Here is a 13,350-nt window from a genome sequence, read left to right on the forward strand (position 1 = left end):
TATACATGCAGAACTAAAATTTCAACTATTTTTCCTTAACAGACCACAGTCTTCTTAAAAGAATACAAAAGAGATCAAGTTTAATGCCAAAGTACAGTGAAAGTGTCAGAGTCCAACATTTTACCACAGAATAAATGAACCATTTCCACAATGATGGTCACTTCAAGAAGTGGCTCCTAGCACGCAACACCACCACATAAGACTGATTGCCTGAGACACTAGGGCAAGTCAAGACTGTGGAACCAAAGTTGTCATTTAACAGAATTAGAATCAGATCCTGTTGAGTATAAAATAGAGTTATATTTAATCTGAGAGGAAAGAATTAAGCTTAATATTAACCTGTTCTGGTTGGAGACCTGCAAACTGATAGAACACTAAACAGAAAAAGTGGGTGCCACACAGGAGGATGGAGAAAAGGAAAAGCAATTTGGATAGTAATCACAAATCCAAGCTACAGAAACAGAGTACCAGGCCTAAGAACTGTAGTAGCAACAACAAAATAATTTAGTTCAAAGAGTGAAGAGGAAAATGCTTCCGTTATCTACTGAGGGCATTTGCCACAGATGAAGCCAGGTTTGTTCAATTCACCAGATACAAATAAAAGGCAACTCTTTGCAAGAATACAAGGTTTTCCTTCTCAGAAGCAGGAATGAAACTAGACTCTACTTTGGCATCAACCCAAAGGCAAGACAAAAACAAAGAATTGAACACCAAGCCACATAAGGTTTCCAAAAACACCCCCTGAAACCTGCCATGAGCACTGACTTTGCAGGCTATATAGGCAGGCACTTTCTTATCTATTGATGTTGACCATCTTTATAAAGTAGCACAATATAAAGGCTACGTCTACCACAAAAATATGTATCTTCCCTTAAATTAAGACCTATTAGGATAATAGGTTTTAACCTGTGATTGATTTTCAGACCTTTCTTCCCAGAATATTGTTTTTCCCATGTAGGACTTTTATATATGTTTAAACACTATAGCTAAATAGTATCTAAAACTGAGTGTGCCAAACAGAAAAAAGCCCACATCAAATTATTTAATAAACTAATAATAGTTTATTAAAAAATAAAAATCCTCAAAAACGGTCACATTAAAAAAAACCCTCAAATTGATAAACTGAATAAAAGACGCCAAGCTGATGTTTAGAAGTAAAAATATGAATACACCAAATTACTATCAAGTTAGATGCTCAGGATTGTATCTCTGTCTTTCAGCAGAGATAATTTTTTAAACTTAAAAAAAAAGTAATCTGTAAAGACAGTTATAAACTTCTAACTCATTTCCTATATTGCAAGCTTTTTAAATACCAACTTATTTGACATATTTTGTTACTATAAAATGGTATTTTATTATTCACATACTAATTCACATGAAATTTAGGAATACCTTTATCTTAAGTTGTATTTGTTTGATTGTTATATTCAGTGTATATAGCTGAATTTGGGCAGCTAACAACAATAAAAACCCATCAGAAAAACACCAAAAAGTGTTTAGTTCTAATAGATCTACCATTAGAAATATTTGGCTAAAGCAAATAAAATCTGTATTACTTGTGGTGTTAAATATTCTATAATTGAAAGGACAAACATAAAATGTTTGTATAAATATGTATAAAACAGTACAAAAAGATTTCTGCATTTCAAGTCACTACAAGGAAGACCATGCATGCAGTATATAGTTATTCATCTGTGTATGTTACGTGCGTGTACATAGAAATATGGGGAATGTATTACATATACTCAAATATGTGTATTATGAACACAATGTGCAGAACGTTGACAGACCGCAAACACTGACAACCAGCCCGTCAAATTTCAGCCTTACAAAATTTTAAAAACTATACTTCATCTGTAGTACAACTGCTGCGAGGAATAGAGATACTTATAACAACAAATGTCAACTGCTGCTAAAATCCCAAGAAACTTTACTGGTACAATAACTGCTCCACTTTTCAAAACTGATATTCTCCTGCATTTCACTATTCAGTAAGAATGAGACAATATTTTTCCTCGCTCATCACACTGATTTTCCCTTCTCTCTGTGCAAGAGAGATTGTCAGCCATCCTCATCAAATTGATCACAAAATCAGCAGAGGAAAAAGTGAACTTTCAGAGCGATCGCCATCTAATCCACACGGCTCCCTGTCTGGGTCCCTGGGAAGACGGGAGGAATCCTTTTTCCGCTCCCCACCCTCACCCGCGAGAGCTCGCGCAAGCACAGCAGCTCGAGCACGGCATAGCTGCGTCCAGGTCCGCACCTTGGACGGGCTGCCCGGGGCTGGCGCTGACAGGAGAGCCAAGGGGGCACCAATTCTTTCAACTGTCCTAACGCTTCAACCTCATCCTCCGGCACACGGATCTAAAAAGAAGAAGAAGCGGGGAGGGGGACGGCTACTCCTTCTTGCCCCGTGTACCCTTAACCTTCCTCATAAGCAGGCAGTATTTTCAGAGACAGTCTGAGGCGCTGGAAAAAAAACCCTTCTTCATTTTAATGTTAAAAGGGGCAAACCATGTATGTGTGAATGGCCTGCAGTTGCTGGCGAAGCTAGAGAGGGGCTGGTGTGTGTGTGTGTGTGCCCAGGGAGAACAATTGTAGCATGCTCCACTCGTGCTGAGAAGATCGTTTGGAGTTGACTTTTCGCCCACTCGGGAGACAACCTCCGCGGTGCCCGCCTTTTTCCTCTCGCCTTTCGAGGAACCAGGCACGTTGCGCGCAAAGAGGCGCTGTGGCCCCTGACGCGTCTCCCCGCCTGCTTCCTCCCGCGCCCCACCACCTATCCATTATCTGCCAAATTCCCCGCGGAGAGGGAGCCCAGAAAACAGCCTCGTGAGTCCCAGCGTTGCCGACAGAAAAGAGGGAATTGTGGAGGGCAGGCCGTGCCGGCTGATGGGGAAAGGTGGTCACAAAAATTGGGCCAACTGGTCGGCAAGCAGCGTCATAGTCTGCTGGTCCGGACGGTCCGATCCGATTCCGGGGACGTTGGAGAGTGGATATGGGGAGGCTACTCTAGAGTGTTCGGAATCTCGGAGCTATACGGTTTCTTTATCGTTTGAACTCTTCCCTCCCCCCCCCCGCAAATCTTGTCTTCACACTGTGTCTTAGTGCACCCCAGCCAGTAAATGTGTTGGCTCCAGAAAGCGCCACCTTTATATCCGAATTATAACAATGTTCGACAGAGATTTATTTCTCGCCACAGGCACCCTATCTCGCCCTCTCCCAAGCGCGGAGAGCTCCACAGCGCTCCGCAAGTCCCTGCGGGAACTCTGACCTCGGCGGAAGGTTAGAGTACTTGGTTGCCTCGAATCCACCTTTTTTGCTCTATGTAGAAAGGCAGAAAGCCTACTCCGCCGCCAGGCCCGAGACCACGCAGGGCAAAAACCAGAGAGGATCCCCTAAATGAGGCCTCCCCTCTTCAAAAGGGGGTGTCTGGCTGCTCCTACTTTAGACCTGAAAAGGCGCCAATTTTTAAAATATATACAAACGTACCAAACTTGTATGCAAAAAGAAACCCCGTTGTCTACCTGAGACTATCCTGCAAGGTGGTGGAAAGAAGCTGTGATGGAAAGAAGCCATTATTTTAAAATAGAAAAAAATAATGTTTATTGTAAAAAGTCTCTAACTTTCGTCAGACAGGCTCTGGAGGGGAGGCAGAAAAGGGGAGAAAACCTCTTTAAAACTGAGGCTAAAACTAACCTCGCCAAAAATATTATCCCGGGTAGCGCACCGCCTTTGGCTGGAATCCCCTCCCAGCGCAAAGTGCCCCCCTCCTTTCCTTAATCCCTTTCCTTTCCCCAGAAGACCCGGTGCCCACCCAGGACAACCAGTGATGTGCAACTTCAGTTCTGCAAGAGCGGAAAGCAGCAAACGTTAAAACTGTTCCTGAACTTTAGAAACTTTGCCAGCCCGTCAAAATACCCCCCCACCCATCTCCCCCTCAACGCAACCACCTCGGCTTTCTCTCTCCCACCCCCATCTCTCCAGCCATAGTCTCAGCTGCGCCATCGGTAACTCAGCCTAGTTTTCTACTAGCTCTTCTTCACCCCCACCCCACCCCCGCCGTTAATTTTTTTAAAATAAATTTGGGGGAAGCGCCATTTTCTGATCTCCTAAACCCGTGTGCAGTGAATATAACAAAGAGCTTGGAAAGATGCCATCTCTCTCTTTCCTCTCTCTCCCTCTCTCCCCCCAACTTCCCTCCCTCTCCCTGCTCTCTGCAAAGGAAAAGACGCGAGGAATTCTTTCTTCCCCAGCAAAACCACGCAAGGCGACAGAAATAACCCTCAAACCAGCGGCGGAGGCAAGACTGGCAGCGGCGGCAACGGCAGCACCAACAACACAGGACAAATAAACGAGCGAGCGAGCGCACTCAGAAGGCAAAAGGAAAAGTGGGGGGGGGGAGGAAGAGAGAGAGCGAGAGCGAAATAAAAAGCGAAGCAAAACACAAACAGAAACCACAAAAGAGTTTTGAGGGTGTCCCGTAAGGGAACAACCCCGCAGGAAAGGCGCGCTCACCCCCTCCCCGCGCCCGCCGCCGCCGCCGCCCTCCCCCGCCAGGCCATCGCCGAGCTCAGCAAGTTGTTACCTGGGTCAGGCAGTACGGGGAGTACATGGTTACTTTTGGACTTTGCTTTTGCGGGATTGTGTTCACAAGACGAGCAGCTGCATAACTCGGGCTGCTGTGGCTCCTTCTCGCGGTGCCTCTACTCCATGCTGGTCTGTAACCCCGCCTTGGAGCTCTGAAAGTGAAAGTTTAGACAAAGTTTGGAACGGAGAACACTTTTGCCTTGAAAAAAAATGTTCAGCCTTTGAGCTCCCTCCCACTCATCCCCCTCCCACCCATGCACGCACGCACACACACACACACACACACACACACAGCATTCAGAAACTCTTCTCGCTTGCTAGCAAGTTTTAGATTCCTTTGAAGCCGATATTAATAATCTCCAAAGACGAAGAATGCCTTCTAGCCAGGATCTCTCCCCACGCACACGCGCACACACACACACACACACACACACACACACCGCCCACCTCTTCCCTTGGTGGGGAATTCTGAGCTGGGGGGGGGGCGGTGAGGGAGGCTAACGGACGCATTTTTAAAAACGGGGAGGAAGAACAAGGCGGCGCCGGTAGAAGCTTGAGGCATTAGCCCGATTTAAGATATTGATTTTCACTGGGCATCAAAATGCCACCCCATACATCAGTGGGGCGAAGGTGATGCCAGTCAGTTGTGCTGAAAGTCACTCGCGCTCTGTATGACATTCCAAGGGACGGGCAGGCGCCCAACCTGCATGTTTCCCGTCCCGTCCCCGTCCCCCACCTTTCCTGCAGCCCCGGCTACATTGAAGGAAAACCCCTTTCCTAAATCTCGAGGGTGGCTTCTCCGAACCGAAGTCGGTCCCAGGGGGAAAATCCGCTCCTTCGAAGGCCCTGACACCGTGCCTACATCGGGGTTGTTATACAGCGAGCTGGGAGGCGCGTGTGGATGTTGGGCAGAGAAGACAGTTTCAAGAACCTGAGGAGAGTCTCACTGGCTCGAGGTTTGAAAAAGGCAGCCAAGCCCCCGCAATGCTTTTGCTGTCGGGTTGAACTGTGGCCCGATTCTGGCTCGAAGGCCCCGCAGCAGCTTCGTATGTCAAAGTGGGGCGCCGAAGGCTCCGGCCAGGCCTTTCCTCGCAGGCTGAGCGAGCGCCTGAGGAAGGAGGCCCGACTGTGCCGGCAGCGATCACGTCGGAAGAGGCCTGCGTGGCCGGTGGAAAGAGCGGCTGCTCCTGCAAGCCTTTCCCTAGGAAACCTCGGGTCCCCTCACCCGCCTCGCCAGCTGCAGGCGGCTCCCCTCCGCAACCCCTGCAGCAGTTCCCTGGGCGGGAGCAGAGCGGCTGGAATTACAGTACCGGGCCGGAGCGAGGCTTCACCTAGGGAAAAGCCAGCTTCAAGGGCCTCCTTTGTCCGCCAGCGTATCTGCCGCGGAGAGGAGGGGGGGAGGCTGTTCTGCCATTTCAGGTTCAAAAGTGCAGGTTGGAGTTCGGGGTGGTTTTCCTTCCTCCCTTCCGCTTCATTTTAAAGGTGGGGTGTTGGGGAAGAAGGAAAGGCCTGCCAAGGCCACCACGATCCTGATCTATCTCGACCCTCTTCAGAATCGCAGTCAATGCGCCAAGATCGAAAAGAGACCTTTTTCTGTTTGCCTTCGATTTGAACTAAGCCTCTTTAGAGGCTAGCTTGCCGTTGCCATCCTAAAATCAAGGAAGGCCACTTGTTTGGCTTCACTGGGCCTCCTGCTGTCTTAGCAGATGGGCTCCAGGTTCACTTACAGCAGGCCCTTTCACGGAGGATCTTAACAGGAGCAGAACCAAAAGAAGAAGAAATAGCAGAAGACACCCCCCCACACACACACACAACATACCACATATACAAAGTTTCAGAAAGTACCTGGCCCTGAACCTTGTATTGCTTTTATACCATTTGAACTATCAGGATTTTCCCTCTGATTGGACTTGAGGATCCCATTATGTTTGACAGTTCTTTCCCCCTCTGACCAAGAATGGCAGCAAAATCAGTTTAGCCCTCAGGAGCCAGTGTAGAGATGTCTATGAAAGAAGGCTCAGACCCCAGCTCTCATCATGTATCTGCCTCTAGGTGTTGCTGGGGGTGGGTGGGTAAGGTGGTGGAGTCCTTCACTCTCCAGCATCGATATGGATTGCAGAGGTAACCCATTGAAGAGGACCAATGGTTTAGTAGCTAAGGCAACAGGCTAGAAACCAGGAGACTATGAGGGCTAGTCCTGCCTTTGGCACAAAGCCAACTGGGTGACCTTGGGCAGTCATTCTCAGCTCTAGGAAGAAGGTGAAGGCAAACCACTTCTGAAATCTTACCAAGGGCAGGGACTTTTCCAGGCAGTCCCTAAGAGTCAAGACTGATTCAAAGGCACCAACATAATTCCATTAAGACCCTAGGACTGACTTCTACTGTTATTGGGTACAAAGCCTTGGCATACAGGCCTTCTCCTGCTCTTAGGGGGCAGTGTTTTCAATCCAGTTCTCTTCAGGATGGACAGAAACTGCATAAGAAAAACAACTGACCTTCAGATAACACTTGTATTATTCCTCTAGAGTAGCGGCCCCCAACCTTTTCGGCACCAGGGACCAGTTCCTTGGAAAGAGGTTTTTCAGGGGACTGGAGGGGGTGTAGTTGCATGTGCTGCCTGCATCCTATAGATGGGGCTTTGCATGTTTGCGCGGCCCGCCATGAACCAGTGCCAGTCCATGGACGGGGGGGTTGGGGACCCTTGCTCTAGAACACATCTATTTCTGGGTAATGTTACATATAAATTAACCATCATCAAACCTATTACACTGCTACACTGTTGTTACACGCAATCTATAACTGTGATCTGTGTAATCATGCACAGGTTTGTCTCCTTAATTTTGACGTTTTTACAGGATTGAAGTGAGCCTTGCCACACCTATTGAAATCTTTTCTTTCACACTGAAAATGAAAGTGAAAAATTGGAAATAGTGACAATGCAATTTTTTGTTTAAAAACAATCTAGACAGGGCATGTCCAATCCACAGTTCGCAAATTGCATGAGGCCCTGGATAGCTAGTAGTGTGGCCCCACAAGATTGCAAACTTTTAACATTGTTTATGCATACACACTCAATGTGGCCCAGGCAAGCCAAAAGCCCATGCTCTTAGACCAAATATAGTAAATAGTGAGTCTTGCACAGGGTGTCCAACAAGAGCACAAATATGTTCCAGTAGCCTCTCTCATGAGGTTGTCTTCATCTAATTACCATTATATAGTGGCTTATCCTTAACAGTATCACTGTTAGAATTGTGCTTTCCTCCTTACAACAACTGACTTTCATGTGAATAAATCTTTTGTGCTTCAACAGCCATGACGCATTCATGATATTTTTAGGAAGACCTATTGACTAGTTTAGGGAGGTGCTGGGCATGACCGTAACCCTAACCCTTTCCCTCCAGTTCCTGACCATTATCTTCAGGCCCATTCAAGCTCTGGAGAGCAGAAGAATCTAATTCTTTCAAACAAATCTCCCCTATACCTGCCAGGTCATTAAGTCAAGGCCAATGGCGAGACCCAGATCAACCTGCAGAGGAAGTGACCAGTGTTCTGCAAAGGCAAAGCACTTTGTGTTCTCTCTCTCTCTCCCTCCCTCTCTCCTTCTCCCTCCCTCCCTCCCCCCTCTCTCCATGATTACTTGCACCTGACAAGTCCTCAGTTAATGATCATAATTGGGATTAGGAACTCCATCACTAAGCAATGCAGTTGTAAAATGTGATATCGTATGACTGCCCTGACTCACAACAGGTTTACAGCAGCTCTGCAGTTTCCACTTGTGGTCCTTATTTGAATCCTGCATGGCTGTTAGGAATGACATCACATGATCACCATAATGCAACCTCCCGCCAGGTTCCCCACTGACTTTGCTTATCTGAAGCCAGTGTGAAGATCACAAACAGCAAACCTGTGACCACGAATTGCTGCAGCTATTGTAATTGCAAGCCATTGCAAGCCATTGCAAGCACCTGAATCACAACCACATGATTGGGCACAACTTCAAGGATCAACTATAAATCTTGTTTCAGTGCCATCATAAACTCAAAAGATTGTTAATCAACGACTACCTGTATTGTACCTGCAGCAGGGTAGAGAATAAATGTATTTTATTACCAACTTCTATATTGCTGACATTATGTGAAAGCCTGCGATAAAACCCTAGTATAATTAAAGGCCACTATGTTGAAACCATGCTAGTGTTCTTCCCTAGCAAGCACCACAAATGCAAAATAGTTTGTCAATCCAAGGATATCCTTAGCTTTACCAGTGTTAAAAATTCTTATTCTGGCACCATCCAGGAGCACCTCAAGAAGGGTTGGCCTCACTGTTGGGTTTTGTCATATATTACCCTGGAGGGAAGTCAGGGAACCACAGTGGCTTGAAACAGAAGTAATGGCTCTGCAAAGGAGACAGCCATTTTATGCCAGTAAAGTTTTCTCCCAACTCAAGGTTGGTACTAAGCACTACAACTCAGCAGTGGAGAATGGCCCTTAAAGAAACTCTAACAGATCATTATTGTTTTAATAGTCATGCTAATTAGCACATGGAGCTACTGATCCTCAGTCAAAACAAAATTGGGACAAATAGTTTACCTTTTTAAGGGCAGGATTAGAATGTAAAGAGTCACAATAAATTAGAATTATTTGGCTGGAACTAAACTGAAATACAAAATGGTGCAAAAACGTTAAGGACCTAAGGGTAGAAAAACACTACTATGCAAGTTATAGAAAAGCCGGTAGCCTATTATCTTTTGAAAATATACGTTGAAAAAAAATCCAATACATTTTTGGATGACAGAATAAAACTCTGTATTTTTAAAAAAAAAACGCAAAAAACAATTACTGTATATATGGTTTAGGTCAGCATGGATCAAACTTACCTCCCTTTCCCTGTACCCTGCCAATCCATAAAATAAAATACTGGTAAATACACTAAACCAGAGATCTACAGTTTAAAAGTCATTCCCTATCCTAAATTGTTTTTTATCACTTGTTAAATACCACATACCGTATGAAGGGGTACAAAGAATGTTTAAAACCTAATTATGTATTTTGGAGTATGAACTAATTTTGATAGGTCAAATGACTAACAGATAACTTCCAAATGTGGGGAGCCTGATTAGTATCAAACAGTTTAGGCATGGACAAATGTGAATAGTGCAGTGACCACCTGCGTAGAATAAATTTGGTGAACATTTATTTATTTCTGAAATGTAGATGCCACCTGATTCCAAAATGACTCTGGGCAGTTTATTTCAAATAAGAAAAACAGCCAAGAAGTCCCTTGCATCTGGCCAAACACACTCTCCAACAAAAACATCACCACCTCTGTCACCCCTCTACCCTCAGGCTTATGAAAACACCCACATTTTTTAATCTTTCTAGAATATCTGGTGGGTTGATATGGATTTCTGGGGAGAGAAGTATGATTCCAGAGGTGCTGTAACAAAGAAGGCATGCTTCTTCAATCCTGATGACCACATTGTTTGAGTGAGGGGACCTCAAGCACACTGACTCTGCTGATCTCACTGGATGGGCAGAAACCATGGAATGGTTTCTTAGGTAAATTGGCTTTATGCCATGAAGAGCTTTAAGATGATGACCAACTACTGGGATGGTACCTGGAAGCCCACAGGCAGCCAGTGCAGCTCAAGGAGCAGAGGTTCATATAGAATGTGCATATGAGGCATGCCCAACACAGCTCATACCACTGCAATCTGGACCAGCTATCACCTTCAAATGGTCTTCAAGAGCAGCCTTATGTAGAGCACATTGCAATAGTCCAACAACAGGATTGACCACAAGGCTGTAAATGACTGTCTGGTGGGCCTCCTTATTTAAGAATGAGCACAAATGGCACATCATAAAATAATAGGTGAAAGGTCATCTTGGACTTACAGCTCTGCTCAAAGATTATTCTACTTTTGATTGGGGAAGTGCAACCTCATCCAAGACTAAAGATGGAGAGTACTCAGAACTGGGGGCGGGGGGGGGGGCTCAAAAATCCATAGTTACTTGATTTTGAAAGAATTGAACTTAAGTCTATTCTTTTCCATCCAAACTCACATAGCCTCTATATAGTACTAATAGCACTTAGACGTATACACCATCCCATAGTGCTTTACAGCACTCTCTGAGAGGTTTACAAATATCAGCATATTGCCTCCAACAATCTGGGTCCTCATTTTACTGACTTCAGAAGGATGGAAGGCTGAGTCAACCTTGAGCCTGTTGGGATCGAACTCCATGCTGTGGGCAGAGTTTATCTGCAATACTGCATTCTAACCATTGTGCCATTAAGGATCCTATAATAATGGACCAGCACATTGATAGCATCAGTTGGCTGGTCCAAGGTTGGAATGCATAACTGGATACCATTAGCATATTGTTGATATTAGACTCCAAACCAATGGATGGGTTCCCTCAGTGGTTTCACTATTAAATGTTAACAATCACTGTTTTAAATGTTAAACAGGAGGAGAGAAAATGCTGAGCCCTCAAGCATTGCTGAGACAATCAAAGACATTCATATAGACTGTTTCAATAATACTGAGAAGTAATCAGTGCATAACACACTAAAGGGTATGAAAGTTTGCCAAAGTAAAAATAAAAATCATGCAGCTTGACTGGCTAATTGCAAAGGTGTTTTTCATATGTGCAATTGTTATTATTTTCTATACTGTGCTATTGTTTTATCTAATGTAGGCAGTAATTATGTGAGTTTTTTAATTTCCATTCTTCAACACAAATTGAACACATGAGCTAGCTACTCCTTGAATTAGCTGGTTTAAGTTGTTTGATTTCAGAAGGTGTTCATCTACTGTGATTAGCCTTGCAGAAAATGCAACAAAATCAAAAGTTTAGTGGCTTAAAAGCTCAGAGCTTTTTCTAGTATAAAGTTTACTGGGTGAGATTAAACTACAATGAAGATTTTTTTGACCTTGAGATATCGCAAAATTCATTGGTTTTGCAAATTTTATGCATTAGCTTTTACTGTAAATGTAGACTTAATATAGTTGATTTACCTATCCTTTAATTTGATCACAGCTAATTTTTCATAGTACACTACTACACATTGGGCTAGTTCTCACATTTTGTGCCATTTAGGGTAAGGCTATTTGGTGAGAAACATGAGTTGCTACTTTACAATCAGATTTTCTGTACGTTCATTGGAAGAATACATCCTCTGCTAGTTACATATTCATTATGGAGGAAACAAGAACCTTAAGTATTATGGGAGGGACTATTCACTCCTTAAAAAAGAATAACATACATATTCTACATTTCTATTCATTTCTACATACTACATTCTACATTGGATAGGAAATACGTTTGGAGACAAAAAGTCATATTGGCAACTGAGCAAGTGGTGGTAGATGGATACAGCACAACTTGTCTACTAATTTACTCAGAAAGTGAGAGATAGGCAGAGAAAGAGTTGCTTGTTTATTTTCCAAATTTCTAGGCCGCCCAACTACCATGAAAATTCCTTTGCATACATATCCGTAGAGCTTTGGCAACAGTTCTTGCTGAGTAAACATTTCCACATGTCCTCTCCTGTGCTCTAGAATGTGCAGTAAACCGGTATTTTGGAACATCAAAAGGTAAGTGTTCGGTCTACATCCCCTTTGAGAATTCTTGGCTAAAATGGAGTGGGAGGATGAGTGAATAAATCCATGGGATTTGAGGCTCTGCTGGGGACCTGATATTGATATGGGACAGAATTTGAGGTATCTATCTTTACTTTGCTTGTTAGAAATGAGTTCATAGTCTTTACCCTTCCTTCTAGACTGGGCAAAATTACCTAGCTGGTAAGGAAGAAAGCCATGACACAGCAAACCCGCTATAAAGGGCCCTGGATGAAGCAGATTATTTGGACCCTATTCACATCCTGGGTTCAGGCCATGGCACAGCACTGAAACAGGGGCTGTGACTGAAACAGTGACTGAACAATCAGAGTTGTTGATGACTTTTGTAAGACTTGGGAGGTTTGAAGATGCTACCATTCTGTTCCTCCTGGACCTCTCAGCAGCTTTTGATACCTTTGACCATGGTATCATTCTCTGAGGGCTGGGAATGGGAGGCACTGTGTTATAGTGGTTTTCCTCTCTCCTCTTCAATATCCTCATAAACGACTTAGATGAGGGAATAGAAGGGGAATTTACCAAATTTGCAGATGATACTAAGCTGGCAGGAATAGCCAACACCCTAGATCAGGGTATCAGACTCAAAGCCCGAGGCCCCGATCTGGCCTGCAGGGTGCTTAGATCTGGCCCACAGGGAAACAGCAAAGGACTGGCCCTGAGTGTCTCTGCTAGTGAAAATGGAGCTTGGGAGGGCCATGTGTGGCCCTTCTGAGCTCTGTTTCTATTGGCAGAGGGTTGCAGGAGTATGTTGCAGCTGAAAATGGATCTTGGGAGCCCATTTTTGCTGGCACAGCACTCAGGCCATCACAGGCACACCTGAAACAAGTGACATCAAGCTAGCCCTGCCCACCCCGGCCACGCCCACCCCAGCCCTCCAAGGTCAAACACAAGCCTGATGCGGCCCTCAATGAAATTGAGTTTGACATCCCTGCCTTAGGTGATAGGCTCAAGGTCCAGATGGATCTTGACAGACTTGAACACTGAGCCCTATCTAACAAAATGAAGTTCAATGTAGAGAAAAGTAAATTACACTTACACTTAGGCAAGAGAAACCAAAAGTACACATATAGACTGGGTGAAACCAGCCTTAATAGCAGTAACTGTGAGAGGGATTTTGG

The 13,350-nt window shown here is 44.7% G+C and overlaps 1 protein-coding gene across 38 annotated transcripts in view; it reads right to left on the minus strand.

The window, feature by feature from the left end:
• NFIX (nuclear factor I X) overlaps positions 1–13,350 on the minus strand; it is a 267,955-nt gene that overhangs the window by 220,991 nt on the left and 33,614 nt on the right. For 23 of the 38 annotated variants that reach the window (XR_015732815.1, XR_015732811.1, XR_015732814.1 and 20 more), the window contains one exon: positions 4,589–4,742. Coding sequence is in view for 26 of the 38 variants with exons in the window: in XM_087888548.1 (XP_087744674.1) it covers positions 4,589–4,615 (27 nt within the window). In the remaining 12 variants the exon portion in view is untranslated. Of the gene's footprint in view, positions 1–4,588; positions 4,817–4,882; positions 5,004–13,350 lie in introns of those variants that run through there. The other 15 variants (XR_015732817.1, XR_015732807.1, XR_015732816.1 and 12 more) reach the window with 2 other exon arrangements.

Source organism: Pantherophis guttatus, chromosome 2, assembly GCF_059756535.1.
Source record: "Pantherophis guttatus breed Tessera chromosome 2, ASM5975653v1, whole genome shotgun sequence".
In the NCBI taxonomy this organism is placed as follows: Eukaryota; Metazoa; Chordata; class Lepidosauria; order Squamata; family Colubridae; genus Pantherophis; species Pantherophis guttatus.